This window comes from Macrosteles quadrilineatus, unplaced genomic scaffold, assembly GCF_028750875.1.
Source record: "Macrosteles quadrilineatus isolate MER2022 unplaced genomic scaffold, UCM_ALF_1.0 Scaffold_8__2_contigs__length_117827958, whole genome shotgun sequence".
Classification (NCBI taxonomy): Eukaryota; Metazoa; Arthropoda; class Insecta; order Hemiptera; family Cicadellidae; genus Macrosteles; species Macrosteles quadrilineatus.
The window spans coordinates 4,723,969-4,742,186 of NW_026542601.1; the positions used below are offsets into that span (position 1 = coordinate 4,723,969).

Here is an 18,218-nt window from a genome sequence, read left to right on the forward strand (position 1 = left end):
CAAGTGATATACTCGCTGCTCGTCTTCTTTACCTTCACTTCTTTACGAGATGATTTTTTATTCTTCAATAATCTTTTTAACAATCTGCTGTTTGTTTAAAATTCCAATAAATTGAAAATAGTTTGATGGAGTGCACAGTACACTCCCGATTATTCGAGGCCTGGTTATCCAAAGTGGTTTTATACTTAAATATAATTATATTGTTTTATTTTCACTAGGAAAACAATAATTACCCCATTGACTTATTTTTCTACTTAAGGAAAAGTAAAAATAGTGAGTAATTTGTTATTTGCTCAAATTACTTGAAATAACCGTTAAAAATAATTTGAACCTAAAAACCATCGGCAATAATCTAGTAAATAAAAATCACGGAGTACTACATTGGCAGCCAACTGTAGGCAAGCTGGAAGAGCCGTCTGCAGAACGTAGAACATAATTTAATTTTAATTTTGGAGACACTATTTGATCTGCAACCTCTCAAGCACAGACGTAAAGTGTTGGATCTCACCTTCCTTTTTAAGCAGTTGAATGGTTACATTGACAGCCTCATTGATACATTGATAGGCTCTGCTAGAGAATATTGATCTCAAGGTGCCCCTAGGAACTCGATCCAGGTCAGCTCTCAGGTGAAAATACTTGCCTGTGTACTACGCCTACAACAGTGGAATATCCAGACTTCTGTGGATTGGTGGGGACACAGCAACACAAGTCAATTTTTTCTGAACATCTGTCTCCAAATTCAGAAGAGATCAAATAGGTCATTTATTTTTTCATCAAATAGGTCATTTATTTTTTCTTGTTCTCTGTATTCATTAATTATTTTTACTTTCTCCCCCTATACCATAGTATATGGAGAAAGTATTGTTTTCGTCAAAATTTTCGAGTTTGAGTTTTGAGTGGATATATTCGTTTTGGGTCCCCCTGGACCCAAAAAAGTGGTTTTCGAAGTGATGTCTGTGTGTGTGTGTGTGTGTGTGTCTGTGTGTCTGGATGTGTACAGAGCTAGGGACTACACCTGTGGTCCGATTTCGATGAAATTTGGTATGTAGGTTTTAATCCATGGTATCTCCAGGCGTTTTTTTCATTTTTTTTTAATTTTTATTTTTAATGGGGATTTTCCCATAAAAACCCATAAAAAACCGGAAAAATCGGATTTTCTTGAAAATGGCCCGAACGATTTTGATAAAAATTTAGTATGTTGTAGCCCTTTAAATTCTGAACAAAATGGTACAAATCCCATTTCTGTAAAAATTATGGTTCAAAAGTTATTGTAAATTATGTTATTTTCCCATAAAAACCCCCTAAAATAACGAAAAAAAGGATTTTAGAAAAAAATATGGTTTTTATTCAACATAGTATGTTATGGTCCTTAAAGTTTTGATAGTTTTTTTCATATTTAAAAAAATTTTATTTTTAATGGGGATTTTCCCATAAAACCCCATAAAAAAAACGGAAAAACAGGATTTTCTCGAAAATGGCCCGAACGATTTTGATAAAAATTTAGTATGTTGTAGCCCTTTAAATTCTGAACAAAATGGTACAAATCCCATTTCTGTAAAAATTATGGTTCAAAAGTTATTGTAAATTATGTTATTTTCCCATAAAATAACGGACAAATCTGATTTTCACAAAAATGGACCGAACGATTTTTATAAAAAATTAGTATGTAGTCCTTTAAATTCTGAACAAAATTGTACAAATCCCATTTCCGTATATTTACTCTTACCGCTTACACATGATAAAGGTTGTTGACAAACTTATGGGAGAAAGTATGTGTCAGAATGCTGATACCGTTTATTTTGCGTTATCTTCATTAGCATTCATTCTCACATCCTGCCATTGCATTATTTGTTCAAATGTTTGTTTGTAGCCCTTTTGTTTGCATAGTTGCATATTTGATTCTATATCCAATATTGTCTCATTTAAAGTATAGTAGCATGTTAACTTGTTGATTGGAACTCATTATTGTTTCATGAATGTGTTGTGTCTGTATTACTGTATTTATTAAAAGCATTTTCATCATCTTTCGGCAGCATTGCACTTGCATGTAACTTAACTATTAAACTGCTAAGTCTTTTTTTTAAATAGATTGTATTGTAGTTGTGATTTCGTTATTAATTGATTGTATATATTGTTTGTTATTTTAGTTATTTAAAATCTAGCTGTCTTGATTGTTATTATTAACTTACATTGTAAAAATTGGTAGAACCGTTGATAATAAATAATAAATAAACAATATCAATGCCAGTCTATGTTTTGATGTGAATTATGACTAGTTATAGGTCAAGTTAAATTAAATCAAGTTTAATATGATGCTTTTTCAATTTAATTAGAAAGATCCACTTTATTTACAAAATTTGTAATACTTAATCGCTAGTGTACAGCTACCACTTGTTAGCATAGCTCTAACAATACTGTGAGTAAAATTTTCAAGATAGATGAAGAAGTGTTGAGGATGTTTTGTTTTGTATTATTATTTTCTTTTATAACACTACCTTGTTTTAAACAAATTCATTCACCATGTATTGTGTAAAATATATATTTTCATTTTCCCCTAACCTCAAAATCTATTCGACCTCCATGCTATCCAAGATTTTTGGTAGGCCCTTACTGAAGTAGTCTTGGTCCCAACAACCTGGTCCCAATTATTTTTTTTTGATGATGTAGCCTATAGTAGAAAAATAATTCTTTGTTAGTAAAGTTTTGCTCCCTAATGTGACATCATTAAATAAATTGGGTCTTTTACAAATTCACTAACAAAACTGTATCATGTAATTGTGCCATGTTTATTGTAGTAACAATTTTGCTAAGTTCATAATAACCTTAAATCTTAAATCCCCAATCTGACGAAATCATTTTGGACTGTTGGGTCTATACTGTTTGAAGTGTTTGTAGTCATAAATGTAACTAGCTGTTTTCTTCAGTGACTAAGGTCCTTTTATTAATCCTGGCTTCACACAGAGCGAAGCATGGGTTAAACAACCAGTCATGGTATAAAACTGCTTGAATCATGTCTGCATCCATCCAAGAAATTTATTGTGGAATAATTTCTTTACAGAAGCCAGCCGCTGTATCATCAACTTATCAATACAAAATGATCCAGATATGGCATCAAAAGATAAATTTGATGGAAGTTCAGAAGATGAGTTTGGGTTTTACGATTTGGCTAGACTAGAAAAAGGTAAGCTACTCACAGTGTGTGCGGTACTCTTCAATTTATAGTTGACACTTGGTAGTCCAAAAGAGTTAAAATTCCATGAGAGTATTGGATTACCAAAATTCTTAGTTTACTAAAATTAACCTAAAATACCCCCGCCGCAGCAAACCTGCCGACTAAGCGAATTTCCATTTGTCTGAATTGATTTTCAGTTAAATATATTTTAATAACATTAGGTTTAACGAGTACCTAGGTTTGCTGCTACAAGGAAACTAATAAAGTGTGTTTTTGAGTAAAATATTGATAGCTTAGTACAAAATAAATAAATTTGCCAAGTTTGATCAAAATATATCAATAAACAAGCAAACTACAACATTTGACAATATTCTCCATAAGAATAACATGGGAATTTTAAATTTACAATTTTTTAAATTTTCTCCGTTACTAATAGTTGAACAAACATTCTTTTATATACTAAATTATTTGTTTTTTTAAGCTCCTTAAAAAGGTCTAAAGAGAAATCGGGAAATTTTGTGTTTTGAGGGTCAAAAGTGAGAAAAACCAATTTTTACCCCATAAACCCCCCCCCCCCAAAAAACCCCGTTCCCATGGTCCGATCGTGCTGGTTCGCGAACTCATTCAAGTTTATCCCGCTTTACACCTTTAAACCAAATTTCATCAAAATCGGACAAAAATTACTCAAGTTATTGCGTTCACGGACGTATATATATATATATATATATATATATATACTAGCTGACCCGGCGAACTTCGTATCGCCTAAGTTATCAATGCTTATTCTAGCTGAACCCGGCAGACGTTGTCTTGCCTTTGACTATTTATAATTTAAGTACCGTTACGTTTAATTTTCAAGATGATCTCGTTCGCATCGCTCAATCACGTCCTGGTTGAAGTTCGTTCGCTACGCTCACTCACCTTTGGGTTGGAGCTCGTTCGCTACGCTCACTCACCTTTAGGTTGGAGCTCGTTCGCTGCGCTCACTTGCCTTCAGGTTAGCTCGTTCGCTACGCTCACTCGCCTCCAGGTTGAAGTTCGTTCGCTACGCTCACTCACCTTTTGGTTGGAAATTAGCTGTTGTCATAAATAAAAAAAAAAAATTAATAGTGCTGCACCCTGTTGGTAATCCTTGTAACTTTTATGCTGTTGAACATCATTGAACAGAACCAACTTGTTTAATTGAAACAGCTGTTAAGATTCATTAATTCCATTTCTCATAAGGTTAACATGGGAAACTCCAGAGCCACTGGGGCGGAGCCCTTTTAAGAATTTCGAAACGGGAAATAGTTTACGTCCGATTCGCATACCTATAGAATTTACACACCAAATTTCATAACGATCGGTGAAGTCGTTCCGGAGGAGTTTGCAGACAAACACTGTGACACGAGAATTTTATATATATGATATATATATATATACATATATACAAATTTGAACGAATGGTGTTTTTGGCCTCTGGGGACATCAAAATGAAAAAGTAAATCGGTCCCGGGTCTAGGTCTTACCGTGCCACCTACGGTAATAGCTACTTCCCTATAGGGAAATTCGCTAAAAGCAGATAAAAGTCAATTTACATGATGTTTTTTTCTGTAAACTTTGACAGTTAGGCATTCATGTTGATCAGTTAAAGTTTTACTAAAAAAGCTATGTTCTTGATTTCTGAGCAGGTGGCCAACAGCTCATTGCTTTCAATGGGTTTTTGTCAATCATCTTTTGTTACTATCTTTACAATCATGCAATAAATATGGTCTGGTAGTTTTACAAACAAGTCAGCCCTAGCTATACAGGCTTTATACCATGATTCTTGATCATGGTATAAATTGCTTAAATATTACTAAGGGAGTAGTAGGTTTTATAATATGATATAAACTTACGTATGCAAAAAATAATAAGATAATAATGATTAAGTGGGACTATATCACCCCAGTCTGTAACAAATGTGAACAATGATGTCAGACTATTAGGTTTTGTCAAATCCTTGAGTAATAAAATTATGATTTTAATTCCACGTCTATGACATTAGAAATAAATTCCATTTCAGTTTTTTGTTCTGTTATTTAGTAATAAACACGTTCGCTACAGCCCATCAATAGCGGGCGTATACCCAATGCGGCACAGCGTCAAACTGGGGCTGGGCGATAGCAAGGCAATACTAAAAAAAAAGGCCGTAATGCTCGTCAAGCATGACGTCACGATAGAAGACGGCAATAACATAATGTTTGCCGTTTGTGATCAGCTGCTTATTTTAATCTTTCCTTCAAAAATAAATAAATAAATACCTACGTCATTACCGTTTTCTATCGTGATGTCATGCTTGATGAGCATTACGGCCTGTTTTTAGTGTGGCCTTGGTGATAGGCTTTCTAATTTCAGTCTGACAAATAGCAAATAACGTGTAGTGATGTACTGCTTTACGACAAGAGTCGATGTAGTTCGCTAAAACCACCACAGATAGCAGCACTGCTTGGAATGTAGCCGGTCCCATTGCATTGCAATTGGAGGGAGAAAGACTGGACAACAAGTTGATTTCTAAGCTTGTCAAATGGGGATTTTACGGGAAAATTTACTACTAATTTACACCACAACATAAAGCATGTCACACACAACACGCTAAGTTATTGGTCCGCCTTCAACCGACGCTAGTCTCGCACTGAGCAACAGATTGATGAACTGCAGTGTGGGTTTTGGGTCAGTACTGACCCACCCACAGTGAATGTGTTAAGTAATATTATTTATTGTAAAAGTACTAATGACACATTTTTCATACAGAAAAAGAAGACAAAAATGATAATCCTTCAAAGCAAGAAGCTACATTATTAAAACCTAGCTGGCCAAGTAAGTTATTGGGTTATTTGTGTTTTATTTTAGATGTACACATTTGTAACTGTTTACTTGAAAATAAAGATTTTTAGTATAAACAAGCATTGTCAGCAGTGGTGTGGATACAGGGGGATATATCCCCCCCCCCCTTGAACATACAACAGGTGAAAAAAATCCTTAGATTTTTTTGGTTTTCAAATTCTGTTACTGGTATGTATTATACTTTTTGCAATTAAATATGTTAACTTTTTAATTTTACATCTATTAGTAGCAGAAACCCAAAGTTGCATGATTCAAAATGAGTTTTTACAATAATGGTCATTCTTTCTACAATATTCTAGACAAACCTTTTGACTACAGAAACAGAACTCAAAAATCATTCCACATTTAGCATTGATTTTAGAAACAAAACAAAGAGTTATCGTGCTAACGAACGCATATGTATATATGAATTTGAACGAATGTTCTTTTTGGCCCCTGGGGACATCAAAAAGTAAAAGCAAATTGGTCCAGGCCCAGGTCCATGGTTACCATGGGTAATACGGTAATAGCTTATTCCCTATATGGGAAATTCGCTAATACTTGTCTATAGTCCGGCCGCTTAGAAAACGACCTGCGCGCTAATGCTAAACCAATGCTGGAGGAGGTCGTTTTCTAAGCGGCCGACCTTCCTACTTAACTGAATAAAAAACTTAAATTCATAAATTTAAAAAAAAATCATACAATGTTATTGCTTATTTTTGATAGCCTACCAGAGATGATTTCACTTTCTAAATGCTTAAAAATACTGCTAAAAAGTATTTTCAAAATTTTCCGTGGTTCTCCCTTCATTCTGGGAGACCCCCCCCCCCCTTGACAAAGGTGTATCTATGCTACTGATAGAACTAGAAGAAATCAAAGTGTAAGACTTTTAACCTGTGTGATTATTTTGTAATGAAAATTAGCCTATTTATTCTTTTTAACCATTTGATGGAAATTATATCAGTTCTGTAAATATGTTGATAGCTGAATTCTTCTTAATTTTTAATTTTGTTGACTAGGTTTAAATCTTAATCATTAAGTCCTTAAATGTCTAAAAAAAAATATTGTAATGTGAACACTTCATAAATATAAATGTAAACTTTGATGATGAAGGTTTTATCTCAGCTCAGTTTTCATTTTCATTTTACTAATAACTTATTTTGTTATAGGTTCAAGGGAAATAGTAAAACCAACTTCATTTGTAACTACAGAGCAAGCCAATGATGAACTTGACTGTAACCAGCTTGATAAAGGTAACAAAATCTATAAATAGGCCTAGTGTTTGTCGATTTCATTTTGTTTTTTAGCGAATTTCACCCATAAGGAAGAAGCTATAAACGTATATGACAAATTAAGACTTTTCCCTGGACCAATTTACTTTTTCATTGTAATGACCCCAGAGGCCATACAGCAGGCATATTTGTTGAATTTTTATTTATATGTACTAGAGGTATACGAGCCTGAAATTAAAGTAAATGTTTTGAGCCGGGAATTGATAATTGCTTTTTATATACAAATTCATATAGTGGAGGAATTATTAAATACACCAGTGAAAAGATTTTTTTTACATATTACTTCAAATTTATAATTTGTCTATCACTAATCATGGTTTTTGTTTTTTTTTCTTTGTGGATTTTAAAGTGTGTGGCATTTTGTAGAAAGAAGATATCCGAGACGAGCTGTGCCTGTTGTGAACTACAAAGAAAGCGAGTTGGTTCAAGATGACGAATATCTTTGTAAGCTATCTTTTGTTGATGTACAATAGGTGATTCCAGTGTTTGTGTAAATAAGAAATAAGGATCAACCAAAGCACTAAAAGTACAAAACTTTGTGAATTTTGTGAGTCGATGGGAAACCTAGGGACATAAAAACTTAAAGAAATGCAAATTATCCCTTTTAAAAGGTGAAAATAACTGGTACTACCTTGGCATTCCTTTGCTCCTTGATCGGACTATGTGTTTTAATATAGGAAAAACATCATCATCAGGTTGCACAAAACTTGAAGAAATTAAACCATTGTTGAGATTCCAAAAGTTTCCAAGTATACAGCATTAAAAAGTAGGGGTTTTCGATGCAGAAAATTTAAGGCTGTTGCGGTTCGTAACAACTAGTACTAGTATTTTTCTCGTTTTCACGTATTCTATCCATTATTTTGTTTATGTTAATACATTGACATTGGAAATGGATACTATCCTAAACCCATGATTTTATTCACAAAAATTACAATACCACACGGTTTTGCAGCATTGCAGTTTTACTTCTAATGTCATTTACAGATAATTTGCTTTCCAAAGATTTGACCTGACTAATGATATGGAGTGAACAAAAGTCAATGACAACAATGACCCCCAAATTAAACATGACATTCCTTTTTTTTGAAGAACCAGAACAAAAATACTGCCCACCTCATAATGCAGAACCGATAGATTATTTTAACTTCTTTTTTATGGTCGGTGTCTTAACAATGATGTGGTGTTACAGTCCTTGCAGTTTCTACATTAATAGCCTATTTCTTTTCCTTAAGATATGTTTTATTAGCTGCCAAATTCGGCATGTCTCGCAACCTTTGTTTTTATAGTATAGCACCTGCCAAATTTTTCAGCTAGGAAAACAGCTGACCTTTGTGATGAGTTGATCCTGAAAAATGCAGGTAACATTCTTAACTTACAATCTATTATCTTGAAATATTTTCATTGGTTCTGTTACAGTCTGTGACTTTTGTGATCGAGAATATGAAGGAGATTGCCCTGAACATGGCCCTCACAAGTACTATCCTGATAAAGACGTAAGTTTAACTTGGAACAAGTACACACGGCTTGGGCTATTACCAGGTCTGGGTGAACAAAGGCCTCTCTATTTTCTTCTATCCATCTATATTCCTCTTTACTTTGCCTATCCATCCATATTGCCCCTTCTCTTTGCCTATTTAACCATAGTCTTCTAAGACTATTTTTTCCCCCTTTCTCTATATCACTATAAACTCCTTTTTCCTTGGAATTCTCTCATTCCACCATAATTTACATGTCTAAATATTAGACCTGCTTTCTTCACTATTGCGCTTTTAAGCTGTCTTTAATTCATTATTTACTGGCCCTTGAATTTACCATTGCACCAACTCTTAATTTTTCTCATCATCTTTCGTTTTATTTCTTACATTAAGTATAACAGAATTTTCCGTTCTCTTTCAAAAGTAAAGCACTAAGAAAATATTATCTATTTAAATGAATTATTGAAAAAATTAAAGTTTGACACGATATCCATGGTGCAATACCTAGAAGCTAGAAGTGTGAAGTTGTTTTAATTGAAAAAACATATGCATCCAAACTGTAGGATAGATTTTGGATTCATAATTTATATTGGGGTACTCTAAAAAGTTATGGTTCTGAATATATTTTTTTTCTTTTAAGCTTTTCTTTTTCACAACATTTCTTTGCCCAACAGATCCCAGTGACTGGAGATCGTGAGCGAGCAGTTGAGACTACTCCTGATATGTTGAAGATTGGAAAGTCCAAGATACCAGGAGCTGGCAGTGGAGTGTGGACTATACTGGGACTGCCTCCTCATGTTAGGTTTGGACCTTACCAAGGAGACAACACCTCTGAACCTGACCCTCTGGGCTACAGTTGGGCTGTAAGTATGCCTAACTAGTGATGTGCAAACTCCAAAATTGGTTGAATCCCCTACATGTTGAATATGATTCTCGATTGTGGCTGCAATTCTGATCCCATGATGCATAACACAATGAAAATGTGTTAAAAATGCATAAGTAAGATTTATCACACTCTTTAGAACTTATGACTTTCATAATTAGTTATTAGAGTCAGGCCCATGTTGAACATGTGATGTGCTATGGACCAACTTACTATTTCTGAAGTAATTTTTTTTAATACAGCAGTTCAATGCATTATTTGATAAAAATAATGACTTTTTTATCTTAAAAATGTTTTACTTGATGATATATAAGCTGTGTGATACAGCTTAAAATAGGATTTCAATTAGTAGCTCTTAATATTCAGGAATTTGTCTTGAGCAGATTTAGTAGGCATCCTACAATGACAACAAATAGTGTGTGGCTTACCCCTTCACAGCCAGAGTTTAGTATGCTACACAACACAAACTGCTCAACCCACACCCTGCATGATAAAAACTTTTATGTTTTTGAATTGTTAATAATAAATATAACTTTTTCCAACAACTGCAAAATCAAAAATTTTTATAACCATTTTCATTTTTTTTTTTTTTATTAAAAACTGTACACTCGAAAGTTTATAACAAAAGATTTGTAGTTTGTATAAACATTTCATAGATTTTAATCTAGTAGCATATTTCACAAATATTATGACAACAATTCCTTTAAAATGTTACAGATTGTAAAAGACAGGAAAGTAGACCACTACATTGCGGCTCATTCTACAGCCACAAGTAACTGGATGAGGTTTGTGAACTGTGCGAGACATGAGTCAGAACAGAACCTGATGGCTTTCCAGTACAAGGGAAAGATGTACTACCGGACTGTGAAGCTGATACCACCCAAGGCGGAGCTGTTTGTGTGGTACGGCAAGGAGTACGCAGAAATGTTGGGCATCTCCATGGAGAGCTTCCGCAGCAAAGACACTAGTCATCTGCGCAGTGAGTGTCTTGTATTGTATGGTTGTCATATCGAAAGACTTATATATTGTCTATTAAAAGTTCATTACCGCATGTTTTGTTACAATCAACTAACTATCTATGCAAACACATCTATGAAAATTGCGGGAAGCTGTGTTTTAATTTTTGAGCGGTGTGAGCGAAGTCTACACTCCTGCTTTTGTTTTACAAATACTCCTCTTGAACGGCTGAAGCACCTAATTTAGCACCGACATAGTATGAACACGAATCATTGTGGTGAATGTTGTACAATATAGTGGTAAAAAAGAATGAACGTAGGCCTAACGTAGAAAGGAGCAGAGGATAATTAATTTACATTAATTATTCTAACTAAAATAAATAAAAAAGTAAAGATAGTATTACCAAGGTACTTAATTAAACCTAATGTTTAAATATGGAACAATAGTGATGTGTTAAGGACGTATTTAATTTAAAATCTAATCAGGGAAATTAAAATAGTGATGGACAAGACCCGAAATTTTGAGATTTTTTTATCTCGAAGCTTCGGGCAGGATTGAAATACTAACGGGATATTTTCGAGACGAGATTATGGGCCGTTAGCTAATCATCGGGGTAAAAAACTGAAAACTAGAGGTGTGCGGATATCTGAAAAATCCGGTCAGATTCGGTTCAACAAGATACATGCCCTTGCCATATAAATTCATTGCATCAAGATACATACACGGAGACATGGCCTTACCATATAAATTCATTGCATCAAGATACATACACGGAGACATGGCCTTGCCATATAAATTCATTGCATCATGATACAAACAATCAGACATGGCCTTGCCATATAAATTCATTGCATCATGATACAAACAATCAGACATGGCCTTGCCATATAAATTCATTGCATCATGATACAAACACTTTTTTTCGTTTTGTTTTGTTGATAGAGCCGAAGCCCCTCAACTGCAAACCCAGTACCTATAATTAAACAAACCCGGGTCCCATGGTGTAGGCCGGAGCTTACGCACCAACCTTGGCACACCATGGGCGGATGACTTAAGGTCATTAGGCTCACCGGCTGCCGAAGCAACCCTTCGGAAAGAGGGTTGCCCCTCAATCCTAACCAGGGATACCGGCCACTTGGTTAAGCGTCACTCCACCTGGAACCAGCAGGTACAAAATCTGAAGGCCCATAATGAAATGCCCTGACGCATTTAGTGCAAGCAACACTCAGGACCTATCCAATCCCTGACAGGCCAAAACCCGCCATCAAAGCCAGGAGGAAGGGGACCGTCAGCTTCCCCATTTCGACCACTACCCAATTGAGGCCATCCCATTGCTAGGAAACCAGGGATACCCAAGGCGATAGATCCCCAGATAACCCCTAGCGGGCTTGATCCCAACACCCAATCTACTTCTTTGCCCATCAAGCCCAACATCACTCCAGGCCCTCAGGGTTTCCAAAAGGAGGCGGGTTTAGAAGTGGGACCCACCCGGATGAACCTATCCACCAAAGGTGGCGACACCCTTAACTCAATTGAGGTTCCAGAGAAAACCCCCCACACTCTAGATAATCATACCTTCCGGGCTCAGAGACAGGGATTAGCTGATGGAGTGCGCCCAGCCGTTGCCCTCACACTGCGGAAAGTTACGTTCCCCTAGAGAGTCCCCGTGAGCTTACGGATACTTGCCTGATTTCACCTCCAGGAAAGGCTACTTCCAAAGTCGAGGATTTGCCCCAAAGAATGCTGGTCGCACAGAGCAAGCAGGCTGAAGCCTAAAGAACCATAGTCACAGGTAGATGGGAGATTGATGGCGCACTTCCACCTCTCCGAGAGCAAAACACACCACCAACCTGGATGCAGTAGTGTCACTGGAGGCTCCCTTTAAGGGGCTGCGCTTACCAGACGTCCATGACTATGGCCTACTTGAAATGACGATTCCAACACCGGACAGTTACCTCCCCTTCAGGGGCTTACTTTCACCTCCCAGGAAGAGGCAATTCCAGAGCTGAGGATATGCCACACATAATGTTAGTCATACACACCAGGCAGGACTAAGCCCAAGAACCACAGCCACAGGCAGATGAGGAGAGGCGGCAAAAAGCGGCATCACTGAGAGCTGAACACCCCACCAACCTGGATGATGGAATGTCACTGGGGGCTCCCCCGAAGGGGCTGGCACATCCAGTCGTCCATAATTGTGGTCTACCTGAGTGCTGGTTCCAACACCGGGCAGTTACCTCCCCTCTGGGGGTCAAGAGCTAGGGTCCGCGTGGTCGCCAGGCCACGTACCCACGCAAGCATGGGCCCCCTGCGGTAATGATACAAACACTGAGACAAGGCCTTACCATATAAATTCTTTTATATTAATTTTTTTAATAAATTTCTATTAAATCTTGTCCCGAAAAAAAAAATTCCGGCCTGCGGGAATTAAAAAAATCTTGTCTCGTCTCGTCTCGAAATGAAAAATCTAGTCTCGTCGATCACTAAATTGAAATTTCTCAAGTCTTCTGGTTTGCTGCAGAATGGGTTTTCGTTAAGTTGTGCCTGTAAAAAAGTTGTAAAGATTTTTTAGGGCCATAAAATGTTACTTACACTATTCATTTTTCTCAACTTGTTTTACAGGCTTGGTATTCTCCTGTGAGAAGTGCAACATTACCTACTCATCCCCGTTGTACCTGGAAGCCCATGAGAAGAAGTGTAGAGGTAAGAGAACTGCCAAAGTTGTAGATCCTTCAAGAGTACCTGCAGATAAGCAGAGTCTAGCTGTGGTTGTGGATGGTAGGAAGACTTTCTGTTGCAACCTATGTGACTACAAGACAACACGTAGTGACCATATAGGGTATCACATGAGAATGCACAGTGGTGTAAAACCATATACATGTGATGTGTGTAATAGAGGATTTGCAACATCTAGTGACCTTGTAAGACATAAACGGATACATAATGGTGAGAAACCATATAAATGTGATGTTTGTGATAAAGGGTTTACACAATCTGGTGACCTAGCAACACATAAACGGATACATACTGGAGAAAAGCCATATAAATGTCCTCAATGTTCTTATGCTTTTAGTGACTCCAGTAATCTGAAGGGCCATATGAGAGTTCACTCTAAACAGGTGTAATTACCTTTATAGTTTAGGCTGTAATAACGTAACGCACCTCAACACGGCTGCTGCAGAGTTTGTTAAGGAGATCTGCCACCACAAAACCTATTTTTTTAACCTAATATTTCTCTTTTTTTCTCTCCTATTTTTACTTTAACAGCATTTGTATAAAAGGAACATGAAAAAGAAATTTTTGAAATAAACATGTATACAGTAGAGTCCCCCAAACTCGGCACTCGATAACCCGGCAGTCTGGATAACTCGGCCATTACCTGGCTCAGAAAATTAGTGATTTTTTGAGTCCGTGTTAATCATGGACTCAAGCCAGCTTAAGTCAAATTATTCGCAACTGGTACAAAGAATTTGTTGTACTATATCTGATGACTTAATGCTGTGACTTGTAATATAAATATTAATAAAAAAGGTGGTTAAAAGGCTTAAAAACTGTATTATTCTTATTTTTACCCCTAGTTACCGATAACCCGGCATTTCACAAACTCGGCACCCTTCCAGTTCATGTTACGCCGAGTTTGCAAGACCCTACTGTATATACATATATGTTTTTCGAAGTGTGGGGAGAAAAACTTAAAATAGGTAACTATTTTTTATTTATGAAGATATTTGAAAAAAGTAATTATTTGCATCTACATTATAATATAACCTACTTAACTTTAATGGTATAATAACCATGGTAACACAAATTTTTTTGTAATTGTACAATAGTAATTATGGTCAGATATGCATGAAACTTCACATAAATATTGTCAAAAACATAAAAAATTTTAAAATATATGGATTTTTTAGTTAAAAATGGGAAAACCCCCATTTTAGTGGTGGCGGATCCACTTAATACCTGACAATAATTAATTGTTGTACTAAGTTACCTTTATTTAGCATCATTTGTTCTGGCAGAGTTGTTATTCTAGTCACACATATATTTTGCTTTGGATTGTGGAATCTTTAAGGATTGAGGCATGTTTCTTCATATACACTATGTAGTATAATTATAATTAGTGATGGTCAAATCCGTATATCGGACTACCGGATCCGCCGGATCCGAGCTACAGCCGGCAACCGATCGGATAGAAAAATAATCCGGATCTTGGGCTGGATCCGGTTTTGATGGATCAGATTTTTCCCCGATTTTTTTTACAAGCACAAAGCTATCGGTATCCATGTACAAGACCGATTTCCCCCGAATTTTTCACTGACACAAAGCTGTCTGTATTCATGTACAAGACAAATTTTTTCCCGATTTTTTACAAACACAAAGCTGTTTCCCGATTTTTTTACTAACAAAGCTGTCTGTATCCATGTACAAGACTGATTTTTCCCTGAATTTTTTACAAACACAAAGCTGTTTCCTAATTTTTTTACGAACACAAAGCTGTGTCAGTATCAATGTACAAGACTATCTGTGACTGTGTACGAGAAGACTTACTGTGTCTGTGTACAAGAAGACTATCTGTGTCTATGTACAAGAAGACTCCTCTAAAATAAGGCAACTTTTAATCAGCAGCAAGTTGAATTATGTCCAAAATACCTAATGGTTTTTCTGGAAGTCTTTAAATTATTTCCTATGAGTACATTTTATTTTACTTTTACCACCAGATCCCGTATAAGGTCTCAAATAAAGCCACTTAACACTTTTATTTTTCCACTTGCAGGATTCTTTTCTTTTTCCCAACAAGTTTGTTCTTTCTTATTTGTTTTTTTTTTTTAATTTTTGAAGTCTTCCCTTTTCCCCACCAAGTTTCGCTTTAGTTTTCATTATGTTTGCAACTGCGCAGGCGGCAGCTCTCTCACCAATACTACAGTCTGAAGGTTTCTCCCTTTCCCAAGCTAATAAGCTGTCTGCCACTGAACTAATTTTACTATCCTTCAATCTTGAGTATGCTATATCGTGGTTTTTGCCTGCAGCATCCAATTTATTTATGCCTGGATCACCCCTTGCTTACCTGTTCCTTAAATTTGTTCCAGGTCCACAGTACTGATAGCCGGGTATGTGAAATTCTACAGGTAAAATACCCTGTGTCTGTGTACAATAAGAAGATTATATGTTTCCATACAGGGTGAATAAAAAGTCAAGATTCCCCCATCTTCCCCCATTTTTCTAACATAGAACACAGTATAGTCTTCTCGTACACAGACACAGGGTATTTTACCTGTAGAACTTCACATACCCGGCTATCAGTACTGTGGACCTGGAACGAATTTAAGGAAGAGATTAACAAAAGGTGATCCAGGCATAAATAAATTGGATGCTGCATGCAAAAACCACGATATAGCATACTCAAGAACGAACTATAGTAAAATATACACAGATACCCTTTTGGTGGTCATGCAAACTTAGCAGTTTTAGTGCCCCCAAAAAATGAGGGATTATGGGCTCAACTGGAGATTACTCTATATATAAGATATATTAACCTTTAAACATTACCAATTTCATTTTTAAACAGTATGATTTATATAAGTTTTTTTTAACCCGCCCTTATGACAGTGTGTATCCGGATCCGGTACCGACATTTTTTTGGATCCGCCCATCACTAATTATAATACAGCACGGCAACCTCCGGCAATTACGGATGCATTTTTATTTTGTCCCTTTGGCTCTTTCAATGTACTGCAGGAATATTTTGTGTTGTCGGTTGAGAGTTATAGTTGTATAATAAGAACCTCTGTATGTAAAAGGTTACTACAAAAAAGTAACCTAAGAATAAATATTTAAAATTATTACTCCTGGAATACTAAAGAGAGACTGATATTGTGTTGCAAGGCTGCTCAATGGACCAGAAATAAATCTGTAAAATATTATTCACATCGGATGTGTGAAAGTCAAATGCAACTAGTCTTGATAATTTATTTGAATCTTAAATTTGATTGCCATTAATTTCAAAATATAAAAATCAATTAATTTTGTTGCACTACACAGTTTGTTATGTGAGTAATGGTAAGTAAATAATAGTAATGACTATTTAAGTTTTATTTTAAGTATTTAAGATTCAAAATGCCAGGATTTTACCTTTAATACACAAAATGTATCCAATTTAATGTTACACATAAACAATTTAGCAGGAACCTTACCCTCATAATTATATGTTAAATATTGTCTTAGCTATCTGAGCTAAAATAGAAAAACTGCCAAGCAACTATTAATGGCTTATTACTATAGGTAAGCACTGTATTTTCTTATACGCAATATATTTATTTCAAATTAGATATTGTTACATAACCATTGTTTTCACAAAAACATAAATAATACCTATCCCATAAAAGTTTGGTATAGTTCATTTTTTACCTATTTTCAATTAATTGTTTAATTTCTTAGAACAAGATACCTTTTTCCCCCTTGGGAAAATTCCCACAGGAGCCCTTGCCCTTGCATTATCTTGTAATTGGATGTAGATTACACATAAAGTAACAGACTCTAGAATTGGGAATTCTTACTGTGGCGGGGACAGTAGGGGACGAGAAGTCAATGTCTTATGCTTGGATAAAATAAAATGTAGAAAAGCACAACTAGAGAGTAAACAAGGAATGTGCTGAGGACATTTTCCTGGATAGTTGTCTTGGGTAACATTCATTTACATATCATAGTATTAACTGATATAGCACAGACAGTATCCTTAAATAAATTGACATACTACTAAGATGCGTACTGAATATAGTAGAACACATAATACATTTTTTACAAGTAACAAATAATGTTTGTACCAAACCAAACCCTTGTAATGTTTTAAATGTTTCCTTTAGCAAATATTTTAGATTGTAATAGTTGTATTTGTAGAATCGAGTGATTGTAGTTGTAAAGGAATAATCTATTTTGTACTTTTGTGTTAATTTACTATTGTAGGAAACATGCAAGTCCTCAATTTAGTTGGAAAATAATTTCTTGCATAAAATTCAATGTCAGAGTACTCTTTTGCATTCATTAAAAGCCAGTTTTAAGTAAATTAGTACATATGTTTCCTACTATAGTCGAATGGGTTTTCAAGACTCACATATTTGACAATGAAATTATAATAGGTTTACGTTGTATAATATAATCTAAGGGTAACTGTGATATTCACCACCATAAGATTGTTCAAACTTATCAAAAAGTAGATTTAGACTGAGTTGCTACTGTAGTAATATTAGTTGAAGAGCTAAGCTCAATACAACACTGGTTTTTTTATGTTGCCAAGATTTATATAAGTATGGTTTAAAATGTACAGGAGTGTTGTTTAGTTATCCTTACTCATTGTACCTGACTATTTTGAATAGGCAATATAAAAAAAAATAATAAATTAATGTATTGTTGTACAAGAAATTCTTGACAATTGTTAAATGCCAGTTGCTCATTGTTACCTTACTATTTCGACTAGGCAATATTTGTATTATAGCATTTAAAACTAATGAATAAATGCCATTAATGTTGTACCAGCACTTCTTAAAAATTGTTGAATGCCAAAAAATGGTTGTTACCTTAGTATGTTAACCAAGCCAAAT

At 35.4% G+C, this 18,218-nt stretch overlaps 1 protein-coding gene across 1 annotated transcript in view; it reads left to right on the forward strand.

Moving 5' to 3' along the window:
• LOC128999507 (DNA ligase 1-like) overlaps positions 1–15,724 on the forward strand; it is a 45,506-nt gene extending 29,782 nt beyond the window's left edge. The window contains exons 11-19 of the mRNA XM_054426072.1: positions 3,059–3,181; positions 7,675–7,752; positions 8,725–8,801; positions 9,458–9,646; positions 10,384–10,661; positions 11,962–12,100; positions 12,700–12,820; positions 13,246–13,401; positions 15,711–15,724. Coding sequence (XP_054282047.1) covers positions 3,059–3,181; positions 7,675–7,752; positions 8,725–8,801; positions 9,458–9,646; positions 10,384–10,661; positions 11,962–12,100; positions 12,700–12,820; positions 13,246–13,401; positions 15,711–15,724 — 1,175 coding nt within the window. The remainder of the gene's footprint in view (positions 1–3,058; positions 3,182–7,674; positions 7,753–8,724; positions 8,802–9,457; positions 9,647–10,383; positions 10,662–11,961; positions 12,101–12,699; positions 12,821–13,245; positions 13,402–15,710) is intronic.
• Positions 15,725–18,218: the final 2,494 nt, after the last annotated feature.